Source organism: Neolamprologus brichardi, chromosome 17, assembly GCF_056152115.1.
Source record: "Neolamprologus brichardi isolate AB-2024 chromosome 17, ASM5615211v1, whole genome shotgun sequence".
Lineage (NCBI taxonomy): Eukaryota > Metazoa > Chordata > Actinopteri > Cichliformes > Cichlidae > Neolamprologus > Neolamprologus brichardi.
The window spans coordinates 33,068,965-33,089,551 of record NC_142120.1 but is presented as its reverse complement, the minus strand read 5'-3'; the positions used below and the strand labels follow the sequence as shown (position 1 = coordinate 33,089,551).

The 20,587-nt window shown below is 41.3% G+C and overlaps 1 protein-coding gene and 1 pseudogene across 2 annotated transcripts; both read right to left on the bottom strand.

Moving 5' to 3' along the window:
- Positions 1 to 1,547: 1,547 nt before the first annotated feature.
- On the bottom strand, positions 1,548 to 4,689 carry LOC118455731 (uncharacterized; annotated as a pseudogene).
- A 63-nt stretch (positions 4,690 to 4,752) lies between these two features.
- LOC102788408 (plexin-C1-like) lies at positions 4,753 to 15,108 on the bottom strand. 2 transcript variants are annotated; one of them, XM_087831203.1, is made up of 15 exons: positions 13,908 to 15,107; positions 13,246 to 13,368; positions 11,895 to 12,029; positions 11,720 to 11,820; positions 11,538 to 11,643; positions 11,293 to 11,458; positions 10,952 to 11,054; positions 10,026 to 10,101; positions 9,592 to 9,633; positions 9,359 to 9,492; positions 8,542 to 8,721; positions 7,547 to 7,655; positions 5,728 to 5,907; positions 5,477 to 5,644; positions 4,753 to 5,087 (listed from the first exon to the last, which is right to left on the bottom strand). In XM_087831203.1, the coding sequence occupies exons 1-15, from the start codon at positions 14,910 to 14,912 to the stop codon at positions 4,977 to 4,979; spliced, it is 2,739 nt and encodes a 912-aa protein (XP_087687329.1). In that variant the 5' UTR covers positions 14,913 to 15,107; the 3' UTR covers positions 4,753 to 4,976. The 2 variants fall into 2 exon arrangements, with proteins under 2 accessions (XP_087687329.1, XP_035771381.2); XM_035915488.2 differs by lacking the exon at positions 13,246 to 13,368 and having other exon boundaries at positions 13,908 to 15,108.
- Between the last annotated feature and the right edge of the window lie 5,479 nt (positions 15,109 to 20,587).

Genomic DNA, 20,587 nt, shown 5'->3' with positions numbered 1-20,587 from the left:
CATCAACACGTACGCCCTGCCCGTGATCAGGTACCCTGCTGGGGTAATAGGCTGGCCAAAGGAGGAGATAGAAGCCACTGACATAAAGACAAGAAAGCTCCTTACCATGCATGGAGGGTTTCACCCCAAGTCCAGCACCCTGAGGCTGTACGCTAAGCGGAAGGAAGGGGGTCGGGGACTGGTGAGTGTCAGCACCACAGTCCAGGATGAGACCACGATCATCCAAGAATACATCACGAAGATGGCCCCAACTGACAGCATGCTCAGTGAATACCTCAGGCAGCAGAAACCCAAGAAAGAGGAGGGAGACGAGGAACCATCATGGAAGGACAGGCCCCTGCACGGTATGTACCACCGGCAGATAGAGGAGGTGGCTGATATCCAGAAATCCTACCAGTGGCTGGACAAAGCTGGACTGAAAGATAGCACAGAGGCACTAATCATGGCAGCACAAGAACAAGCTCTGAGTACAAGATCCATAGAGGCTGGGGTCTATCACACCAGGCAAGACCCCAGGTGCAGGCTGTGTAAAGATGCCCCAGAGACAATCCAACCCATAACAGCAGGGTGCAAGATGCTAGCAGGCAAGGCATACATGGAACGCCATAACCAAGTGGCCGGCATAGTGTACAGGAACATCTGTGCCGAGTATAACCTGGAAGTCCCGAGGTCAAAATGGGAGATGCCCCCAAGGGTGGTGGAGAATGACCGAGCTAAGATCCTGTGGGACTTCCAGATACAGACGGACAAAATGGTGGTGGCTAACCAACCGGACATAGTGGTGGTAGACAAACAGAAGAAGACGGCCGTAGTGATCGATGTAGCGGTTCCGAATGACAGCAATATCAGGAAGAAGGAACACGAGAAGCTGGAGAAATACCAAGGGCTCAGAGAAGAGCTCGAGAGGATGTGGAGGGTGAAGGTAACGGTGGTCCCCGTGGTAATCGGAGCACTAGGTGCGGTGACTCCCAAGCTAGGTGAGTGGCTTCAGCAGATCCCGGGAATAACATCGGAGATCTCTGTCCAGAAGAGTGCAGTCCTGGGAACAGCTAAGATACTGCGCAGGACCCTCAAGCTCCCAGGCCTCTGGTAGAGGACCCGAGCTTGAAGGATAAACCGCCCGCAGGGGCGTGCTGGGTGTTTTTTTATATATATATATATATATATATATATATATATATAGATAGATAGATAGATAGATAGATAGATAGATAGATAGATAGATAGATAGATAGATAGATAGATAGATAGATAGATAGATAGATAGATAGATAGATAGATAGATAGATATATATATAGATAGGGAGGGGGAGAGAGAGAGAGACACACACACACACACACACATTGAAGCTAGTATTATAAATGAAATGTAGTAGAAAAATACATATTGTAAAATGCAGACAAAACAGCAATGTTCTTCAATAACGTGAGTGAGAAACAGGGAAATTGTTGCTCACTCACATTATTATAGCAGAAATTAAAAGCAGAAAATAGACTTTGAAAAAGTAAACACAAACATGTTTTCTATGACAAGTACCTGATGTATATTAGTTGATACAAACCTTAATGAGCAGCCCATCTTCTGTCCAAATATAGAAAACCATCCAGGCATTCTGCCTCACTGCCAGCACTGAGGTCATGTAGCTTTGCCTGAAGAGGACTGCCTTTGGATTCAGGATCTTCGGCTGATGCAAACAAAACATGAGAAACCAGAAGAACTGAACACTACTACTACTTAAAGCCTTATTGAAGCATCTTGCTGCGTTATCATCAAACTGACCCAAGTTTATTGATGTTATCTTTTGATAGAAGAATGTATGTGTGTGAGAGTGAAATAATGAATTTTGGCTTGTACGGCCCCTCATATTAAAGTTTTATTTGCATCACTGACCAGAGAAGATACTGGAGCAGCAGGTGGGAACAATATCAACAGTACAACCATTAAATCAGAGTTTAAAAAGCTCTCACCGTCACTTCTGATGGCACAGAGGTGTAGAAGTCTGGATCTCTGTTGGCATCACTGCTGTAATCAGGGCTGATGTCAAACACCATCAGCTGGGTGTTGGTGTCTCCTCCATCCACACTGAACACGCCGCTCCAAAGCACCGGCTGCTTCCCCGGGATGACCGAGGAGGCCACGAGTCTGCTGCTTTGACTGTCGGAGACACTGAGAGTCGCGCCGAGACTTGAGTGTATCAGTTTTGCTTTTTTCGCCTTCGAGCCAAATGAGACGGACTCCGGAGCTGAGAGCACGTTGGAGAACAGATAGATGGTTGAATTGATCTGAAACCCGTCAACAAACTCCACATCACCTTTACTTTTAATCCCAGGTGTGCCTGAAGCTCCATCAGTTAGAGAAAATATACCTCCACTCTGTTTGTCATCTGTATCCTGAAGATTGACAGTCTGCCGATTAATACCACACTTGTTGTTTTCATACTGTTCTTTGTTTTGTTGGATCGCGGTCAGAATGTAAGTGTCAGCCTGAGTTTTCTTCTTCACATCCACCAGAAAACTGACTGACCTGCTGCTGCTTTTCAGAGGCCCCACCTGGATGTGTTCTCTGTGCAGAAGCTTGGAGATGTTCTTTAGGTCCAGAATCTCGCAGTGACCACAGTCATCGTCAGTCACACCGCAGCTGATCAGAGAGTCATTCTTTGTGAAAGGCAACATCACGTTGATGCTGAATGTTGCGTTCCACTCAGCTGTGTCAGAAACCTGGTAAAACTGCACATCATCCTGCTGGTTTCCGGTCTTTAAGATTCCTCTCTGGGTCAGACTGTTGATCAGAGTCAGGTCGTGGCTCAGCTGGTACAGCCTCTCCTCTGTGGCGATGTAAAGCATGTTGGAGGTCACAGCAAATTGGAGGATGTCTCCATCAAAGGTGAAGTTTGCTCACTACGGTTTAGTTCTTACTGTTCAAAACATGTTTAGTTTTAGTTTCAGTCTTAGTTTTGGTAATTTTTTAGTTATTATTGTATGGAGGTCTTATGTTAGAGGCAACAATCAGCAAAATCAGTACAGTATTACAATAAAAGCACACACTGTTGAAATAGTTGTTGTAGAAATCTCAAAAAATATGTGCATCAAAGCCTCATAAAGCAAGTTCAGATACAAATGTACCAAACTAACAAACACTAAGTGCATATTTTCATATGTTCATTTTAGTTTGTTAGTTTTCTAGCATCATAAGATTGTTTCAGTTAGTTTTCAGTTTGGTCGTTTTGTTTTAGTTAACTAAAATGTTTTTGTTTTGTTTTTGTTTGTTTTTTTGTTTTTTTTATTATCACATTTTAGTTTTTAGTTTAGCTTTAGTTAACTATAACAACTTTGCAAGTCATACAATGATATCCATCTCAACAAGAATCCGAATCCAGAGTGGATGGAAGCATTTCAGTTACAATCATTTCTCAACTGAATTCCCAGTCCATGCCATGTAGTATGGGTACTATTCAATCAAAAATCATGAAGCAGTTCACTAATCGATATCATATTTGTTACAATCTGTTTGATGCTGTACTTATTAACATCTGTCTGTCAGTGAATGTCAAATAAAAACAAACAGTGAAACTGAGTTTGATGTATTTTACTTTCCCCTTTAACAAATAAGGAAATTGAACTGCGGACATAATAAGAGGCGATTTGGTGTTAGTGTAAAGCCAGATTTGACCTAAATCAAAGGAAATATATGAACTGAGAAATAATTCGGACACAAAAGCCATTCAGTCCTGAGTTTAGGAATGTAATGGAAACTCTCAGCTAAGGACACACTTAGAGGAGCTGAGACGTTAGCACAGGCAGAATTTTGACATGTGTTGTGTCTGGATCTAATGTGATGATCTTTCCATTGAACAAATGATGTGTCCACTGATTAACATGAGCAGAAGAAATCTCAGCCAACTTTTAAAAATGTAATATAAAAACTTCCTACACGTTTTAACTGGAGAACAGCAACAGCGACATCTAGTGTCAGTGTTGGGAAGTTCTTTTCAGATGGTGTGCCTTCTGACATATGCTTGCTTCTGACAAACATATGTATTTATTTTAAATTCACAGTTCCAGCTATAATAAAAAAAAACTTCAAAAGTGATTTTATAAAATAACAACACACTATACACTATGCAAAATAATTAAACACTAGGGAGAAGCCTTTATTTGCATTGTGGAAGGAATTTACATCAATGCCCGCTTCCAAAATATATGAAAAAGAAATTACATGAAACAACTAAAATGCATATTTATACTATCACAAGGGCAACGGCCTGAAGTTATGCCTGAATTGTGAGGTTAAAGATTAACCGAAATATGGGAAGGAAAAAATAACTCCTTGGTGACCTGGCACATGAATTCAAAGTGTTTAAGCTTCTTCCAACTTCACATGTGTTTAAGGTACAGTAGCTCATTTTTGGGATATTTATTAGAAATAAAGAATGCTGTACTCGTGTATGTATATATATATATATATATATATATATATATATATATATTTGATTGGTATTTAATTATGTCTTCCCACAAAATTCTCTTGAAATTTGAGTTATTTGTGGGATGTTGTGCACAAGCATACACCAAAGCTATAATGAGATTCTGGTGTATATTATTATATTTGTTGTATATTTTTTTTTATAATTTTTACTAATAAAAGACATCAAGAAGTCATAAACAGAGGGAGAACACACCATGGCACATTGTTAAACAAGGAAGATTTATTCATCAAAGTGATTTATTAATCAAACAGACATAACATGAAAACACTTGAACACAGAGAGGGGCATCATTGGTCAAAATCCATTCATCTCCCTGGGCATCTCTTCCACCATAGACAGACAGCCACCAATACAAAAAGCCAAACAGTAACCAATTTAACCTGAGCAGAAAAACTAGAACGCTGTCAAGATGGAGTAGAAAAAGTCTCCGGAAATTGTACCACATAATCTATTGAAATTTGTTCAGGGTTTATAGAAAAAGCCAATATGTCAACACAACTTACTGGCAATATGTCCAATTATCAGCAGGGAAAGCAGTATTGGAGAGACATGGTGTGATGATGAATCACTGAGGCTTATTGTCTTGTCACCATACTTTATCTAGAAAATACAAAAAAGCATTTCACAGGGTGAAGTCTCACCAGAGCAGCAGAACTATTCTGAAGGAAATATCACAATTTGAACATAACTGTTTAAAAAAAGATATTTTATGTTTTTGGACTTGATACAAGTTTAAAGCTTCTACTCAAAACTTTTGCTATTCTCACCACAGACTCATTTGATCAGTTTTGTTTTGTTTTATGTTGATTGTGTATTGAAGTTCAATAAAGTATTTATAGCATTATTTTAGAAAACAGTCATTAAAAATAATATCAGAAATATATTTTGTGCACTTTGTATGGTAACACGATTGCTATAATGTTGGACCTACTGTCACAACAAATGTATCTCTATGAAAGTGTTGCCTATAGCTTAAAAGAAAGATTTACCTTTAACTTTTGGATTCGTGTGTTGGGTAGCCCTTTAACCTCACAGCTGAAGGAGTCTGTCTCTTTACTGGTTTCTTTGGCCTCCAGGATACAGCCGTATTCCTGTGTGTCTTGAACGCCCCACACTGATAACTCGTCTTTTGACATCTCCAGTTTGTCTGACTTTTTCTAAAACAACAGAAACAAAGTTTGACCTTTAATGAACTCCTGTTTGTACATGTGATAAAAAAAAGCAAAAGAAACAATGTTACCTTCAAGGTGATGCGGACATTGTTTCCTGTCCTTATGGCTGTGAAGCTGGTAAACTCAGGCTCTGGATGGTAGGTGATGTTTAAAGAGCAGGCTAAAGTTTCATTGGCTGCTTTTAGAAGCACAGTGCTGCTAGAAATCATCAAAGTGTTTTCAGCTGCAGGTGTGTCATAGCTGAGACTCTGCAAGGAGTTTAAATACATTCTGTGTTATAAAGTCAATGTCTGGATGAGATGCTTAAGTGACGTTTTAAGTATAGTTGAGCACTAATTCTTTAGCACAGGAGTTACGATGACACACACACACACACACACACACACACACAATTAAACTGTGCTACAACATACCGCTATAACAAATGTCTGACTCAAGTTTGTTTTTGTTTCTCTTCCTTCCCTCCTTCCTTCCTTCCAAACCTTAAGGAGTCTGCTAGAATGATGACGAAAAACATACATCCAAATCAGCCAAAGAATGTCTTCATTAGAATAAAATTAAAAATTTGGAAGCCCCAGCTAGAGTCCAGACCTAAATTCAACAGAACGTTCAAAATGTCCTTTTAACAGGGAGAAAATTCTAGCAGAACCAAGCTCAGGGAGGGGCAGCCCTCTGACATGTTGGTCTGGTTGGGGGTGAGAGAAGGAAGACAGGACACAGACACACTGTGGAAGAGGGCATGAGACTAATAATAACTAATGATTAAATGCGGAGTGGTTTATAAACATATATAAACGCAAACACTCACAGTGAATCATGGGAATCCCCCAGCAGCCTGGGCCTATTACAGCATAACTAAAGGAGGATTCAGGGTCACCTCATCCAGCCCTAACTATAAGCTTCATCAAAAAGGAAAAATTTAAGCCTAATCTTAAAAGTAGAGAGGGTGTCTGTCTCCTGAATCCAAACTTCGAGCTGGTTCCACAGAGAAGGAGCTGAAAGCTGAAGGCTCTGCTTCCCATTCTACTTTTAAATACCCAATGAATCAATAGTCTGAGCGCAAAGTGCTCTATTGGGGTAATATGGTACGATTACGTCTTTAAGATAAGATGGGGCCTGATTGTTTCCATTAAAAAATCTGTGGGATGACCAGAAAATGCCTGTGCACATGCTCTCACAATTTTACACATTTGGAGCAAGTAAGAATGGGCAAGTCAGATATGCCATGCTGAGAGACCCAATCCTCTGATTAATCAAAAGGCACTTCCACAAAGCATTGGGCTAACTAGGTTTGTGCACACGTATGCAACCAACTAATTGAATGTTTTATTATTATTTTTAAATATATTTAAAAAATTATATTTTTTAAAATATAGTTGGTTAGTTGGTTTTGAAATTATATTGTACAGGTTAGAGTTAAAGATGAGAACAGTTTTGAAATTATTTGTCGGGATCTCATTTTTTAAGTTGACTAAAACTCGGGTGTGTACACGTTTCATACGCATGCACAATGAATAGAAAACCTCGTAGTGGAGCAGATTAATTTGTCTTCTCAAACACTGAAGCTTGCTTTAACGTTAGTTCATTGTTTATTTGTTTGTTCATTTAACATGAGTGCTTTTGTAATCATCGTTCACTAGTGTTTATCCTATTATCTTTTAAAATGATGAACAAACGTTTGTTTGAGCTGGCATTTAAAAACACATCTAGTCTGAATGTGTTCGGCTTTCCTGTTGAAATCAGCCAACATTTTGAACATTTTAAAATTTGAATGTTTGAACCATGACATCTTTACCTCTGTAAATCAACCAGAGAAAGACATATTATGTAAAACTATATATTTGATGTGTAACAACAATCCCATTTACACTGTGTGTGTCTGCAGACCTGATAGCTGCTGTTGATGGGAAGCTTGACGTCGTGCTCGGCGTGGCTGTGTACGACCCCTTCAACAAGGTCCAGGTGACACCCCATGAGTGTGAGCTTCCTCTTCCCACTGCCAAACACAGAGCAGCATTTATGCAGAGCAGAGAGTTGAAAGACTCTTGATCACAGAAAAAGAATTGTTATAATGACACCTCAATGTAATGGTAAAACCGTACTGCAGTGGCTCCCATTGCTGCTTTAAGAGATTTCTATACACTAGAGTATAATGAGTCTGACCTAGTTGTTATGTTCTGATGCAGACCAAAGTGTTTGATGGACTAAAACAACAAATTTAGCTTTGTAGCTATAAAGGCCAAAGCATGAAAGGATCACCGTGGGGTTCTTTAAGAGTTTGCTTGAGAATATAAATGATGCTGCATCACTTCTGAATGGAAGAAAGATCTACAGCATTATAGCAGAAAACCAGCAGAGCTCAATAAAGGTGTAACGATAAGCTTATTGCTTGATGGAGCAGAAAAATATCCATCTGTCTATATTCTTTCCCACTAACATGTTATATTTGTAATAATTAATTAAGACTAAAGTAGTTTTAGATTTGGATCATTAACACCACCTTTACTATCGGCCTTTATTGCCTCAGGAAGACTCCCTGTTAAAATGAACTGCAGATGATTATCATTTTGATTTATCAGGTTTTTATTGCACTTCTCAGAAGATAATTTCTTAGAGACAGTGCTCTCCATATGTCACATTAAATGTGTTGCAAATATTATATGGTTGTTAATTTGGTTCTATTTGATTTGATTTGTCTAAAAACTAAACCGAATTTAGTCAGAGGTGACCTCCTCCTCAAAAACAGTTATCAGCACTAGTTCCTTTTAGTCATCCAGTAATGCAAAGCTTCAGTTTAAACTCTTTCTGTGACATTAGCTGCTGGAAGTTCTGGATCCACCATCAGCAGCTGTCGCTAACGCTTTGTGCAAAACTAATATTACCTCATCCAGCTGCTGCTTGGAGTAATGTTGCCACAGGATGGCGATGAGCGGTAAGTGATGTTAGCATCACCATGGCAACTACCATCTGGGAGGAGAACGCATACGTTGGCCACACCTTTGAGATCTGTGCTGGGAATGTGGAACGTCAGACTGATACCAGTGTTGTCCCAAACAGAAGACCTGGGCAAAGACACACAGACTCAATGACATCACCACGATATGCAGAAAACCTAAAAACAGACAAAACTTGTTGTTTTATTTTTACTAATTTCTTCTTTTGCACCTTAATTTTGAATCCTTGTATTGTTTCTTTATGTAATATTTTATTGTTGTTTTGTGTGAAGGGAGACTGATAAAATAAGAATTTCACCACAGGCCGTAAACCGCTGTTTATAAGAATAAACAGCGGTTTACGGCCGGTGGTGAAATTCTTATTTTCTAACTAACAAATCCAGAATATGTACAATAAGAATTGTACATATTCTGGATTTGTTAGTATTTTATAAAACACACTGTTAACTATTTTAGAATTGACCTGTCAAAGTTAACCCTCTCAGGCTCAAATTAAACTTTTTGTTGCTAATGCACAACCAAGCCCTGCAGTGGTACTTCTGAGTAAAAAAAACCTCATAAAATATGTATGTGGGGTAATCAGGTTGTTAGTTTTTAACTGTTGCAAATCGGCAAAGCCTGCCTTGAGAGGGTTAAATTATAGAATATGTAGGTTTGTAATATGGGTGGTGTTCCCCTGTATTAAAATCTGCTCTTTAATTTGTCATTTCCCAACATCGTCTTAGTTATGTGTACAGTGGCTCACTCTTTTGGAGTACAGTCAGCGTGTGTCTGGATCCTCACTCGTTTCACATCACCAAGGTTACGACCTAATAACACTGCATGGTTTGTCCCATAGAAAGACACCACACTGGGAGTGATGGAGGAGATCTCTGGGATCTGACAGTGAAACAACAAAAAAATAGATAATTTAATTTCTTTCTGCTGACATTATGGATGTGGATTAGGTGTCAGAGGAACAATGAGGATCAGACTCACGGAGAAGTTCTTCCCAGACTCCAACTCTTGGCAAACTCTGTCCTGCAGGGGGGGAGGGATTCAACACTTAGCATGTGCGTAGCACTGTAATCTATCAGAACTGATCTAGGACCTGTTGTGGCTAACATTATCTTAGTTCAAAAAGAGGAAAACTGCTAATAAAAGCATTTTTATTTTTTATAAACTAAACATGGAAATCATTGTATTGATGAAGCAATAAATACTTGAAAATGTCACCCTCAAAATGAGTTAATCAGTAGGAAATTTGCTCAGTAATCATGTTTTTCATAGCATGTCTGGCCTTTACTAAAAATGTTGTTTTCTACCATTGAGCCCACGTTTCTTGCTGAATGTTAAAAACGTGATGAATTTAAAAAAATGTAGCACACAGACTGATATGAAGTAAGAAAATCCATAAAACGAGTCACTAGTACATCAGTCTTTCCTTGGTTAGCCCAGGAACAGCTGTTTTTGTTCCATCCACAACCAGCTTTGATACACTGCCGACACCTGAGAAGAAAACAGAGGAGTGAGATGAGCACAAAAAAGCACCACAGGGAAAAAAGGAGTGCATGAATGAGAGAAGGACAAAGCTGTTTTGTTTTTCCTACTCATAACCACCTGGACCTCCGAACACTCACGCTCACCCCACCTGCCTGCTCTCCACCCACTTCCTGAGGAAAACTGCGTGTCGGCTCAGTCAATCCAATCTGCACTGAAGCAGTTCTTATTCCTCAGCCACAGTCGCTAAAGTTCTTTATGATTCATTTATGTCTTAACTGACAGGATTTCTTATTTTGTTAAATATCTCTCTTCCTCATTTCCTCTGCTGCCACAGCTGGTAGGAGGGACCAAGATGCCGAGGAAAGGATTCAAGGAGAGGAATCAACTACGTGCACTTTTGGGAATGAAAAGAGACTGCCATACTTTTCATGCAGAAACAGAAACACTCAGTCCGCGTCATCCTGAATGAATAACAGGAAGAGAGCAGATGTTCAGCCAAGAAGTTCTACTGAACAAAACTCAGCTGAACTGAGGAAGCTGTATGAGTTTACTGCCGAGAACATTTAATAATGAAAATATGTTTTCAAGTATGCTCCAGGCCGGGAGCAAACTCATGGCTTTGCTGAAATAAACCAGTATAAAGACTTCCCACAACAAGACCACTTGTCTCTTGTCCATCCTGTCTGTACAGTTTCATTCAATTATTCAACTTTTCCAGCTTTCATCAGTAAAGTTTTGTTCTCTTTGATTTCTAACTGCGACTTGATTGTCTGATCTTTCTGTTAATCACATCAGGACCACTTTAGTCTGTCCACAGTCTGAGTCGTTGAATCATTTCTGGTATTAATGGACTTACAACATGAAAGTTGGTGGTCCACTCATGTTAGAGCAGTCGTTTAACCTCAGTTGTTCTGACAGTTGTGATGTCCCAAGTCTGAATTTTATTGTGACATGCAGACCTGTAAATTAAAAAAAAATGTAAAAAAACTTAAGTGTCAAAGTCTCTACTATTAGTAGTATATATGTTTGAGCTGTACCACTATAATAATAAACAGTTAGAATATTTCATCTGTCAGAGTAGCTCTGCCATTAATATTTCTGATTTAATTTTCTTATTTTGGCAAATACTACAAATCAATAAATAACTTTTGTTGTGAAGCATTTTATTCCTGGAATTATTTCTGAAAAGTCACTGACCATCAGCAGGAAGAGTACGATCAGACAGGATGCAGGTGCATTGTGGGAAATGTGGAGCAGGGTTATTCGAAGCACAAATCGAGCCGGACCTCGCAGCGAACTGACAGGCAAAGTTAGACGGCCCTTCCTGGCCCACAGTCAGGTGTATGTGGATTTTTAGTAAAATCTGAAAATGAAGAACATAAGTGAGAAACACCTGAAAGCCACAAATGATCACAGTCCCGAGTGTGTTTGTGAAGCTGTACCTGTCCGTTTGTGTCCTGTTCAACTTTGTGGGAAATCATTTTGTGTTGGGACTCATCAGGAATGGACAGCCAGTCTGAATCTGTGCAGTCATCTTCAAATGTGCAGCTAGGAGAAGAAGAAGAAATGATCACCAAGTTCAGAATAGTTTGAAGACGTCAGCTGCAGATGTTGTTTCTCTCACCTGCTTTTAGAGCCACACCAACCACAGTGTGGATCCTGTGCAGACCAACACTCCTGCACATTTGTGTACGTGCTGCAGTTTGACACAGGAACTCGCTTCACCTAGAACAACAAACACTTTAAAATGCAGCACAGGTACATGTGACAATAAGATAATCAGTAAATAATTTAAGTACCTGGTTTCTAAATGGCACATACACATGTTTATGATCCACTGGATCCAGATGTAATTTGGGAAACACTTTGCGGTCATCACTGGTCCTGTAGAGCACCGTGGGACAGGCAGCGTGATACTTCCTGTCCACAGACAGCTGTCAACAAGAAGGAGAGACTGTACTATTGTTTCTGTACTCAGTGGGGGGAGGGGGGGGGATTGTATTGTTTGGTTGTTTATATCAGATCAGAAGCAGTGTGAGTGATCAATCTAGTTACAACTTTGCTTTGAAAAAAATGGGACTCTAGGAAGAATGTAAAAAAAAATAAAGCTGATAATCATATAATTAACCTCCTAGGACCTGTCGTCCACATATGTGGACATCATATTTTGGGTTATTTAGACCAAAATACTCAATTTTGCTCTACATGGGCCATCCACATCCACTTACGAGGACATTATACTGCTACTGTTCTATTAAAATTTTAAATGAATATCCTCATATATGGCTCTTATTTTTCTTAAAAACAAAAATAAGGTTAAACAAATCTGGTAATTCTTTGTTTTTACATTCATCGGGCCCCAATAAGCCCAAATATCAAAGAGAAATTAAAAATGCATGTCGTGGAAGAGTTCGGGCCTTAGGAGGTTAACAAGTGTTGCAAACACAATGAATAAAATTTTTAATGTTATAATTTACACTTAAAACAAAACTATACAGCTTTTACACTTTTCTCCCCCCGTTAACCATCATCCAGTAAATCTTTGTTTCTGTCCAAATATTTATTCTTTGAGATGTTTTCAGCCAGGTCTAATCTGGTCTTCCTGTGCCCGAGTGCAAACAATGGTTTCCGTATATACATTCCTGAAGGTGTCTCTTTAGCTCAAAGTTTGATAAAGGACGACAAAACTACTTCTCCAAGGGTGCTCTTGGTAATCCAAGATGCTCTGTAGCTGTAAACTAATGAAACACTGCTGCAAACATCCACATCGGTTGTCTTCTGTACTTGTTCAGACTCGTTGGATGTTCTTGACCTGGAATGTTGATTTGGCTTCTCCTGCAGGCTCTGCTGTCTGTCTGCTTTCTTTTGCTTGTTCAGCCTTGTTTACTTGCACTGACTCTTCTTTGGGCCTAATATGTTGACTTCCAGCGAAATGTTGTGACATAACGAAATTAGGCCTCAACTGACTGTGAAAATGGCGGCCTGTGTATAAAAATGGCTGTAATTCCTAAACAGTTAATGCATTAAATTTGTTTAGTTAACAGGTTACTCAATAGACACCCTACTGCTACTAGATGGCCTCTGAAATACTGAACATTAGCTTTATTTCTTTCTGTTAATAATAACTGATGTATGATAATTTATACAAACCTTAATGAGCTGTCCATCTCCTGTCCCAATATAGAAAACCATCCAGCCTCTCTGCCTCACTGCCAGCACTGAGGTCATGTAGCTCTGCCTGAAAATCACTGCCTTCGATTTGAAGATTTTTGGCTGAGAACCAGAAAAATATCCGAATTAACTGACCTGAAGAACTGAACATCAGAAGTACTGAAAGTCCTGAAGCCTCACTGAAGCATGTCTGTTGCTGCATTGTCATCAAAGTCAGTTGAATTTCTTGATTTTGTCATTTTAGTTTGAAATATGAGGCTCAGAAATGAAGTGTGGCCATTAGGACATCCCACAGTTGGCTTAATAGTTAAACTGGTTCATAGATAACATTTTTTTCTGTTATGGTATGTGTGGAGAAACAAATATATGGATTATTTTATCACCAATTGTACAAAAGTCTTAAACTGCTCTCTCATCTTTCTTCAGTCTATGATGCTCAAACACGACAAGATTTTTCCAGCAGCTGAAATAATATTACAAAAATAACTCTATTAAGACGCACAAAAGAACAAAACTTTCTTTTTGTTGTAGTTAAAATGTATATTTTAGTTCTTTTATTCTTTTTTAAAGGGACATTTATCCAGAGGATACTGGAGCCATTAAATTAACAACCACTAAATCAGAGTTTAAAAAGCTCTCACCGTCACTTCTGATGGCACAGAGGTGTAGAAGTCTGGATCTCTGTCGGCATCACTGCTGTAATCAGGGCTGATGTCAAACACCATTAGCTGGGTGTCGGTGTCTCCTCCATCCACACTGAACACGCCGCTCCAAAGCACCGGTTGCACCCCCGGGATGACCGAGGAGGCCACGAGTCTGCTGCTGTCACCGCCAGAGACACTGAGAGTCGCGCCCCGCAGAGACTTGAGTGTATCAGTTTTGCTTTTTTCGCCTTCGAGCCAAATGAGACGGACTCCGTTTGTTTGAGCTGAGAGCGCGTTGGAGAACAGATAGATGGTTGAATTGATCTGAAACGCGTCAACAAACTCCACATCACCTTTACTTTTAATCCCAGGTGTGCCTGAAGCTCCATCAGCTAGAGAAAATATACCTCCACCCTGTTTGTCATCTGTATCCTGAAGATTGACAGTCTGCCGATTAATACCACACTTGTCGTTTTCGGGCTTTTCTGTGTTTTGTTGGATCGCGGTCAGAATGTAAGTGTCAGCCTGAGTTTTCTTCTTCACATCCACCAGAAGGCTGACTGACCTACTGCTGCGCTTCAGAGGCCCCACCTGGATGTGTTCTCTGTGCAGAAGCTTGGAGATGTTCTTCAGGTCCAGAATCTCGCAGTGGCCGCAGTCATCGTCAGTCACACCGCAGCTGATCAGAGAGTCATTCTTTGTGAAAGGCAACAACACGTTAATGCTGAAAGTTGCGTTCCACTCAGCTGTGTCAGAAACCCGGTAAAACTGCACATCATCCTGCTGGTTTCCGATCTTTAAGATTCCTCTCTGGGTCAGACTGTTGATCAGAGTCAGGTCGTTGCTCAGCTGGTACAGCCTCTCCTCTGTGGCGATGTAAAGCATGTTGGACGTCATGGCGAATTGGCGGATGTCTCCATCAAAGGTGAAGCCTTCATCCTCCTTCCGGCACAGACCCAGTTCTCCAGAGAGAACAGAAAGCAGAGCGAGCAGCAGGATCATCTTAGAATAACGATAATTCTACCTGGGACATGCTCACACAGCGATGCTCTGCGTGGCACTCTGCTCTCTGCGTCTCTAAAGTTGTGTGTAAAGCGCAGGGCGAGCCGCGCGCGCAGCTGAAAAGAGAACCGCTGGAAGGAGGAGGGCTGGAGCGTGCCAAGCGAAAGTGAATTTATTTGAACATTTTCACTCAGCAGCTTTCGTCTCATTTCCACCCCGTACCTCTGTACAGGCCAATGTTACAAAAAAAAAAAAAAAAAAAAAAGCCGGAAATAGTGCTATTACAGCCCTCATCTGTATTCTTTAAACCTCCATAAATGTTAGTGTAAAGTCAGATTTGGCTTAAATCAGTGGTAACGTATGACCTCAGAAATGATTCTGACACAAAAGCCATTCACACCAGGTTCCCCCAATCTTATAAACATTACATTTGCATAAGATTGGGGAAACCTGCAGTCAGCTGAGACTGAAGAAGTCACTTGGATGAGTGACGAAACGTTTCTCCCACTGTGGTATCGCAAGAAATTAGTGGTTATATAAATATGTGAGTGTGTTGTTTAAAATGGTAATGCCATGAGAGGCAGTAGTGGTTCTATGTTACATTTATGTTGTAAGGAAGAGGAAGAAGTGTGTGTCCTGTAGGAGGCAGTAGAAAAATGGATGCTCGTGTTCTGTACATGCCCCGAAAGAAAGGTTCAGTAAACCAGTTGCAACGATACTTCATTGTAAGTCTCAGTTATTGTATTTTTATTTTTTGAAGATGCAACATCTTTTTGGCGACGAGGACGTTTAGGGGGAAGGAGTTTGGGCGATCGGACTGAAAGAAAAGAGAAGAAAAAAAAAAGTGATCGAGTCGGCTACAGGTTTGGCTAGCTTTTCAAAGAATGCAAAAGTTTTCGGCTGGAAATAGAAGGCAGTAACCTCGAAGCGGAAATGGCTACAATTGGCACGCTAGTAGCGTTCGATCCAAAGAATCAGACTTGGGATGAGTATACGGAAATACTTGAGCAGTTTTTCGCAGCTAACGGGATCGACGATGCAGAGAAACAAAGAGCGATCTTAATAAGTGTTGTCGGAGCAGCGACGTACAGCTTGATGCGAAACCTTCTCAGCCTGGCCAAGCCCAAAGACAAAACCTTCCAAGAGCTGGTGCTTCTGATGAAAAATCACTTCGATCCGAAGCCCAGTGAAATTGTAGGTATAAGTTTGACTCTCGCTCCCGCAAGCCGAATGAAACCGTCATGGAATATGTAGCGGAGCTGCGTCGCCTGGCGCAGGATTGTAACTATGGCAACACGTTACAACAGATGTTGAGAGATAGGATCGTCTGCGGAATTAAGGATGACCGAATTCAGAGACGTCTCTTGTCAGAAATAGATCTCACTTTTGACAAGGCTTTGTCAATTGCAGTAGCCATGGAGACTGCAAATAAAAATGCACAGGATCTGCAGACCTCAGGTGCGTCAGCAAAATGTTTCAGTTTCACTAAAGGACAACAGGAGAGTCGTACCTTTAAAGGAGAAAGTAAAGAGTGTTATCGTTGCAAAGGAACCAAGCACACAGCAGCAGACTGTAAGTACAAACAAGAAAAATGTCATGCCTGTGGTAAAATGGGACACATAGCTAGAGCTTGTAGAAGCAAGACTAAACTGAACCAGAAAAAGTATGGATCGACATATGTAAAGAAAGAAAAAAAGCAGAGTTCACACTACAGTACTCACAATGTGGGCGAGAAAGCAGAGAACAACAAAACTGATAGCTCTGAAGATGACTCTTTCATGTTGAACTGTGTCAAGTGCAGTCAAGGGCACAAAAGAAAACTGTTCAAGTTAGGGCGTGGCAGTGTGGTACACTTGAGAAGAGTAGACCCCTACACTGTGGATATGCAAATTGATGGAAAAAAGGTGAACTTTGAAATAGACACTGGATGTTGCCTAACAGTCATGAACGAAGCAACATTCAGAGAAACAGGGAAAGACAGCAAGCCCCCCAGCCTGCAGCCCATCAAAATCAAGCTCGAAACTTATACAGGGGATCCTGTTAAGGTGGTTGGTGCAACACGAGTCAGCGTCAAATACAAGCAGCAGAAAAAACATCTGCCCCTGGTGGTGGTCGAAGGCAACGGCCCCAGCTTGCTAGGTCGAGCTTGGCTTGAGGAAATTAAATTGGACTGGGGTGAAGTGAAAAACTGTTGTAACATCAGAAAGCTGCACCAAGCCAAAATAACAGAAAAAACACTTCAGCAAGTGTTAAGTAAACATGAGAATGTATTCAAAGAGGAATTGGGCACCCTGAAAGGAATGAAAGCTGCTATTCATGTGAAAAGTGATGCCACCCCACGCTTCTTCCGTCCACGTTCTGTCCCCTTTGCTATGCGAGCAAAAGTCGACGAGGAAATAGACCGACTGTTGAAAGAAGGCATCATCTCGCCAGTGAAATATGCTGAATGGGCGGCACCAGTAGTGCCACTCCTGAAGCCCACAGGGACAATAAGACTGTGTGGGGATTACAAGCTTACTGTAAACACCGTGGCTTCACTGGAGCAGTACCCAATACCCAGAATGGAGGACTTGTTTGCCACACTGTCCGGGGGTAAGCAGTTCTCAAAATTAGACATGAGCCACGCTTACCAGCAAATACTCTTGGATGACCAATCGAAAAAGTACGTGACAGTAAACACGTCTCGGGGGCTGTTCACGTATAACAGATTGCCTTTTGGAGTGGCCTCTGCTCCAGCAATATTCCAGAGGACCATGGAAAGTCTTTTGAAGGGGATACCTCACGTAGCGGTGTATTTAGATGACATCTTAGTGACTGGAGTGGATGAGGTAAGCCATCTACAGAACCTGGATGAGGTGTTGACCCGGTTGGAGGAAGCTGGGTTGAGATTAAAGAGGTGCAAGTGTGCTTTCATGCAAGAGAAAGTGGAGTACTTGGGGCACATAGTGGACGCCCAGGGGCTCCACCCGGTGGAAAAGAAAGTTAAAGCAATCATGGATGCCCCTACCCCCACAAATGTCACTGAACTGAAAGCATACTTAGGTTTGCTAAATTACTACAACAAATTCCTTCCAAACCTGGCAACCCTGTTGGCACCCTTACATGAACTTTTGAGACACGAGGTACGGTGGACATGGCAAAAGAGACAAGAGGAAGCATTCCAGAAATCCAAGAACCTGTTGAACTCAGCAGAAGTGTTAGTTCATTATTCTGCTGACCGTGAGTTGGTTCTCTCATGTGATGCATCCCCATACGGCGTAGGCGCCGTATTGTCACACAAGATGGAGGATGGAAGCGAGAGACCTTTGGGGTTCATGTCACGCACACTCTCTCCTGCTGAGAAAAAGTATTCTCAGCTTGACAAAGAAGGGGTAGCTGTGATATTTGGCATCAAGAAATTTCACAAATACTTGTATGGCCGAGTTTTCACGATTTACACAGATCATAAACCCCTAATCTCACTGTTCAATGAAAAGAAGCCTATACCTCAGATGGGCTCACCAAGAGTACAAAGATGGGCCGTGACATTGAGTGCTTACGAGTACAACATCAGGTACAAGCCAGGAAAACACCATGAAAACGCAGATGCGCTCAGCCGGTTGCCGGTACCAGACTCAGCACCTGAGCAAGAGATGGCTGAGCAGGTTTTGATGATGGATGTACTGGATGACACATTAGTGGACACTGCACAGATCAAACGATGGACAGCTAAGGATGTCTTGTTGTCGCAAGTCCACGAGTACACCTTAAAAGGCTGGCCAACTGAGACCGATGCCTGTTTAAAGCCGTATCGACAGAGAAAGCTGGAACTGAGTGTGAGGGATGGTTGCGTGCTCTGGGGAGCCCGAGTAATTATTCCCACCAAAGGCCGAGACAAAATATTGAAACTCCTGCACCAGACTCATACAGGCATGTCGAAGATGAAAGGCTTGGCAAGGTCGTATGTATGGTGGCCAGGGATGGATGAGAACATTGAAAGAGAAGTGCAGGCATGTGAGGAGTGTCAGAAACACTACAAGTCACCACCTACTGCACCATTACACCCTTGGGAGTGGCCGGAGTCACCATGGTCCAGAATCCATGTGGACTATGCAGGGCCTTTCCTCGGGGAGATGTTTCTAATCATTGTGGATGCTCATTCCAAGTGGATGGACATTTACCCTGTGAAATCCTCTACATCACAGGTAACTATAGAGAAACTGCGCCAGAGTTTCAGTGTGTTTGGACTACCTAAAATGCTAGTTTCAGACAACGGAACATGTTTCACAAGTGCTGAATTTGAGTCATTCATGAAGCAGAATGGAATTGACCATGTGAGATCAGCACCTTTCCACCCTTCTTCAAATGGGCTGGCTGAGAGGGCGGTCCAGACCTTTAAGGAGGGGATGAAGAAAGTCAAAGGTGATACCTTGCAAACCAGACTGTCCCGATTTCTGTTCAGTTATCGCATCACACCGCATGCCACTACTGGTTTATCACCTGCAGAGTTGATGATGTCACGGAGACTCAGATCAGTTTTGGACTTGCTCATGCCTGATGTGAAAACAAAAGTGCAGCACAAACAATTGAAACAGAAAGAAAGTCACGACACCAAGAAAAGACTGAGAAGTTTCACACCAGGAGACAAGGTCTTCATCAGAAACTACTCCTATGGCCCGAAGTGGATTCCCGCAGTCATTGTGAGAGCATCAGGTCCAGTGTCTTACATTGTTACCATTGGATCAGGTCAAACTGTGAAGCGGCACGTGGATCAGGTGAGAGCAAGAATGGCTGACACTGTTCCCAGTACACCAGACAGGGAGGTGGAGCCATTGCATGACAAAGAAGCAGTGCCTGAGTGCTTCTTGCCATCAGAGTTGGACACATCGCCACAACCTCCGGCAACGGAGTTGCCTTATGCTCCGGAGACTCCGGCTCCCGGAGACTCCTCAGTGACACCCGTGTTGCGACGTTCCCAGAGAGAGAGACGTCCACCAGAGACTTTAAAGGACTTTGTTAGATAGAGTGAGATCTTCCAGGAATAGAGCAACAATGCGCTCTGATCTCACAGGAAGGACGTACCTTCCTAGTTAAAAAAAAAAAAAAAGAAAAGAAAAACATGGAAACATATGTATGGTTGTATGGTTACCTTAATTACATGTTGATTGCTTGTTAAGCATTCTTTAGAGAAACAGTTATTTTGTAAGTCAAGGGAGTTGTTGACTTAAGGGGGGAGGAGATGTGGTATCGCAAGAAATTAGTGGTTATATAAATATGTGAGTGTGTTGTTTAAAATGGTAATGCCATGAGAGGCAGTAGTGGTTCTATGTTACATTTATGTTGTAAGGAAGAGGAAGAAGTGTGTGTCCTGTAGGAGGCAGTAGAAAAATGGATGCTCGTGTTCTGTACATGCCCCGAAAGAAAGGTTCAGTAAACCAGTTGCAACGATACTTCATTGTAAGTCTCAGTTATTGTATTTTTATTTTTTGAAGATGCAACACCCACAAAACGCTACGTCCAGATGAACAGTATCAACGTTTGGAGATTTACTTTCCTGGATGATTGAGAAACCATTAAGACATCTTAAAAGGTGCTGTATAAATAAAATTTTACTTTTACTTTACTTTGCTACTGTATGGAAGAAGGACAAAGAAAAGTCGCTGTGCTTGACCCTGAAACCAGAACCACAGGTTATT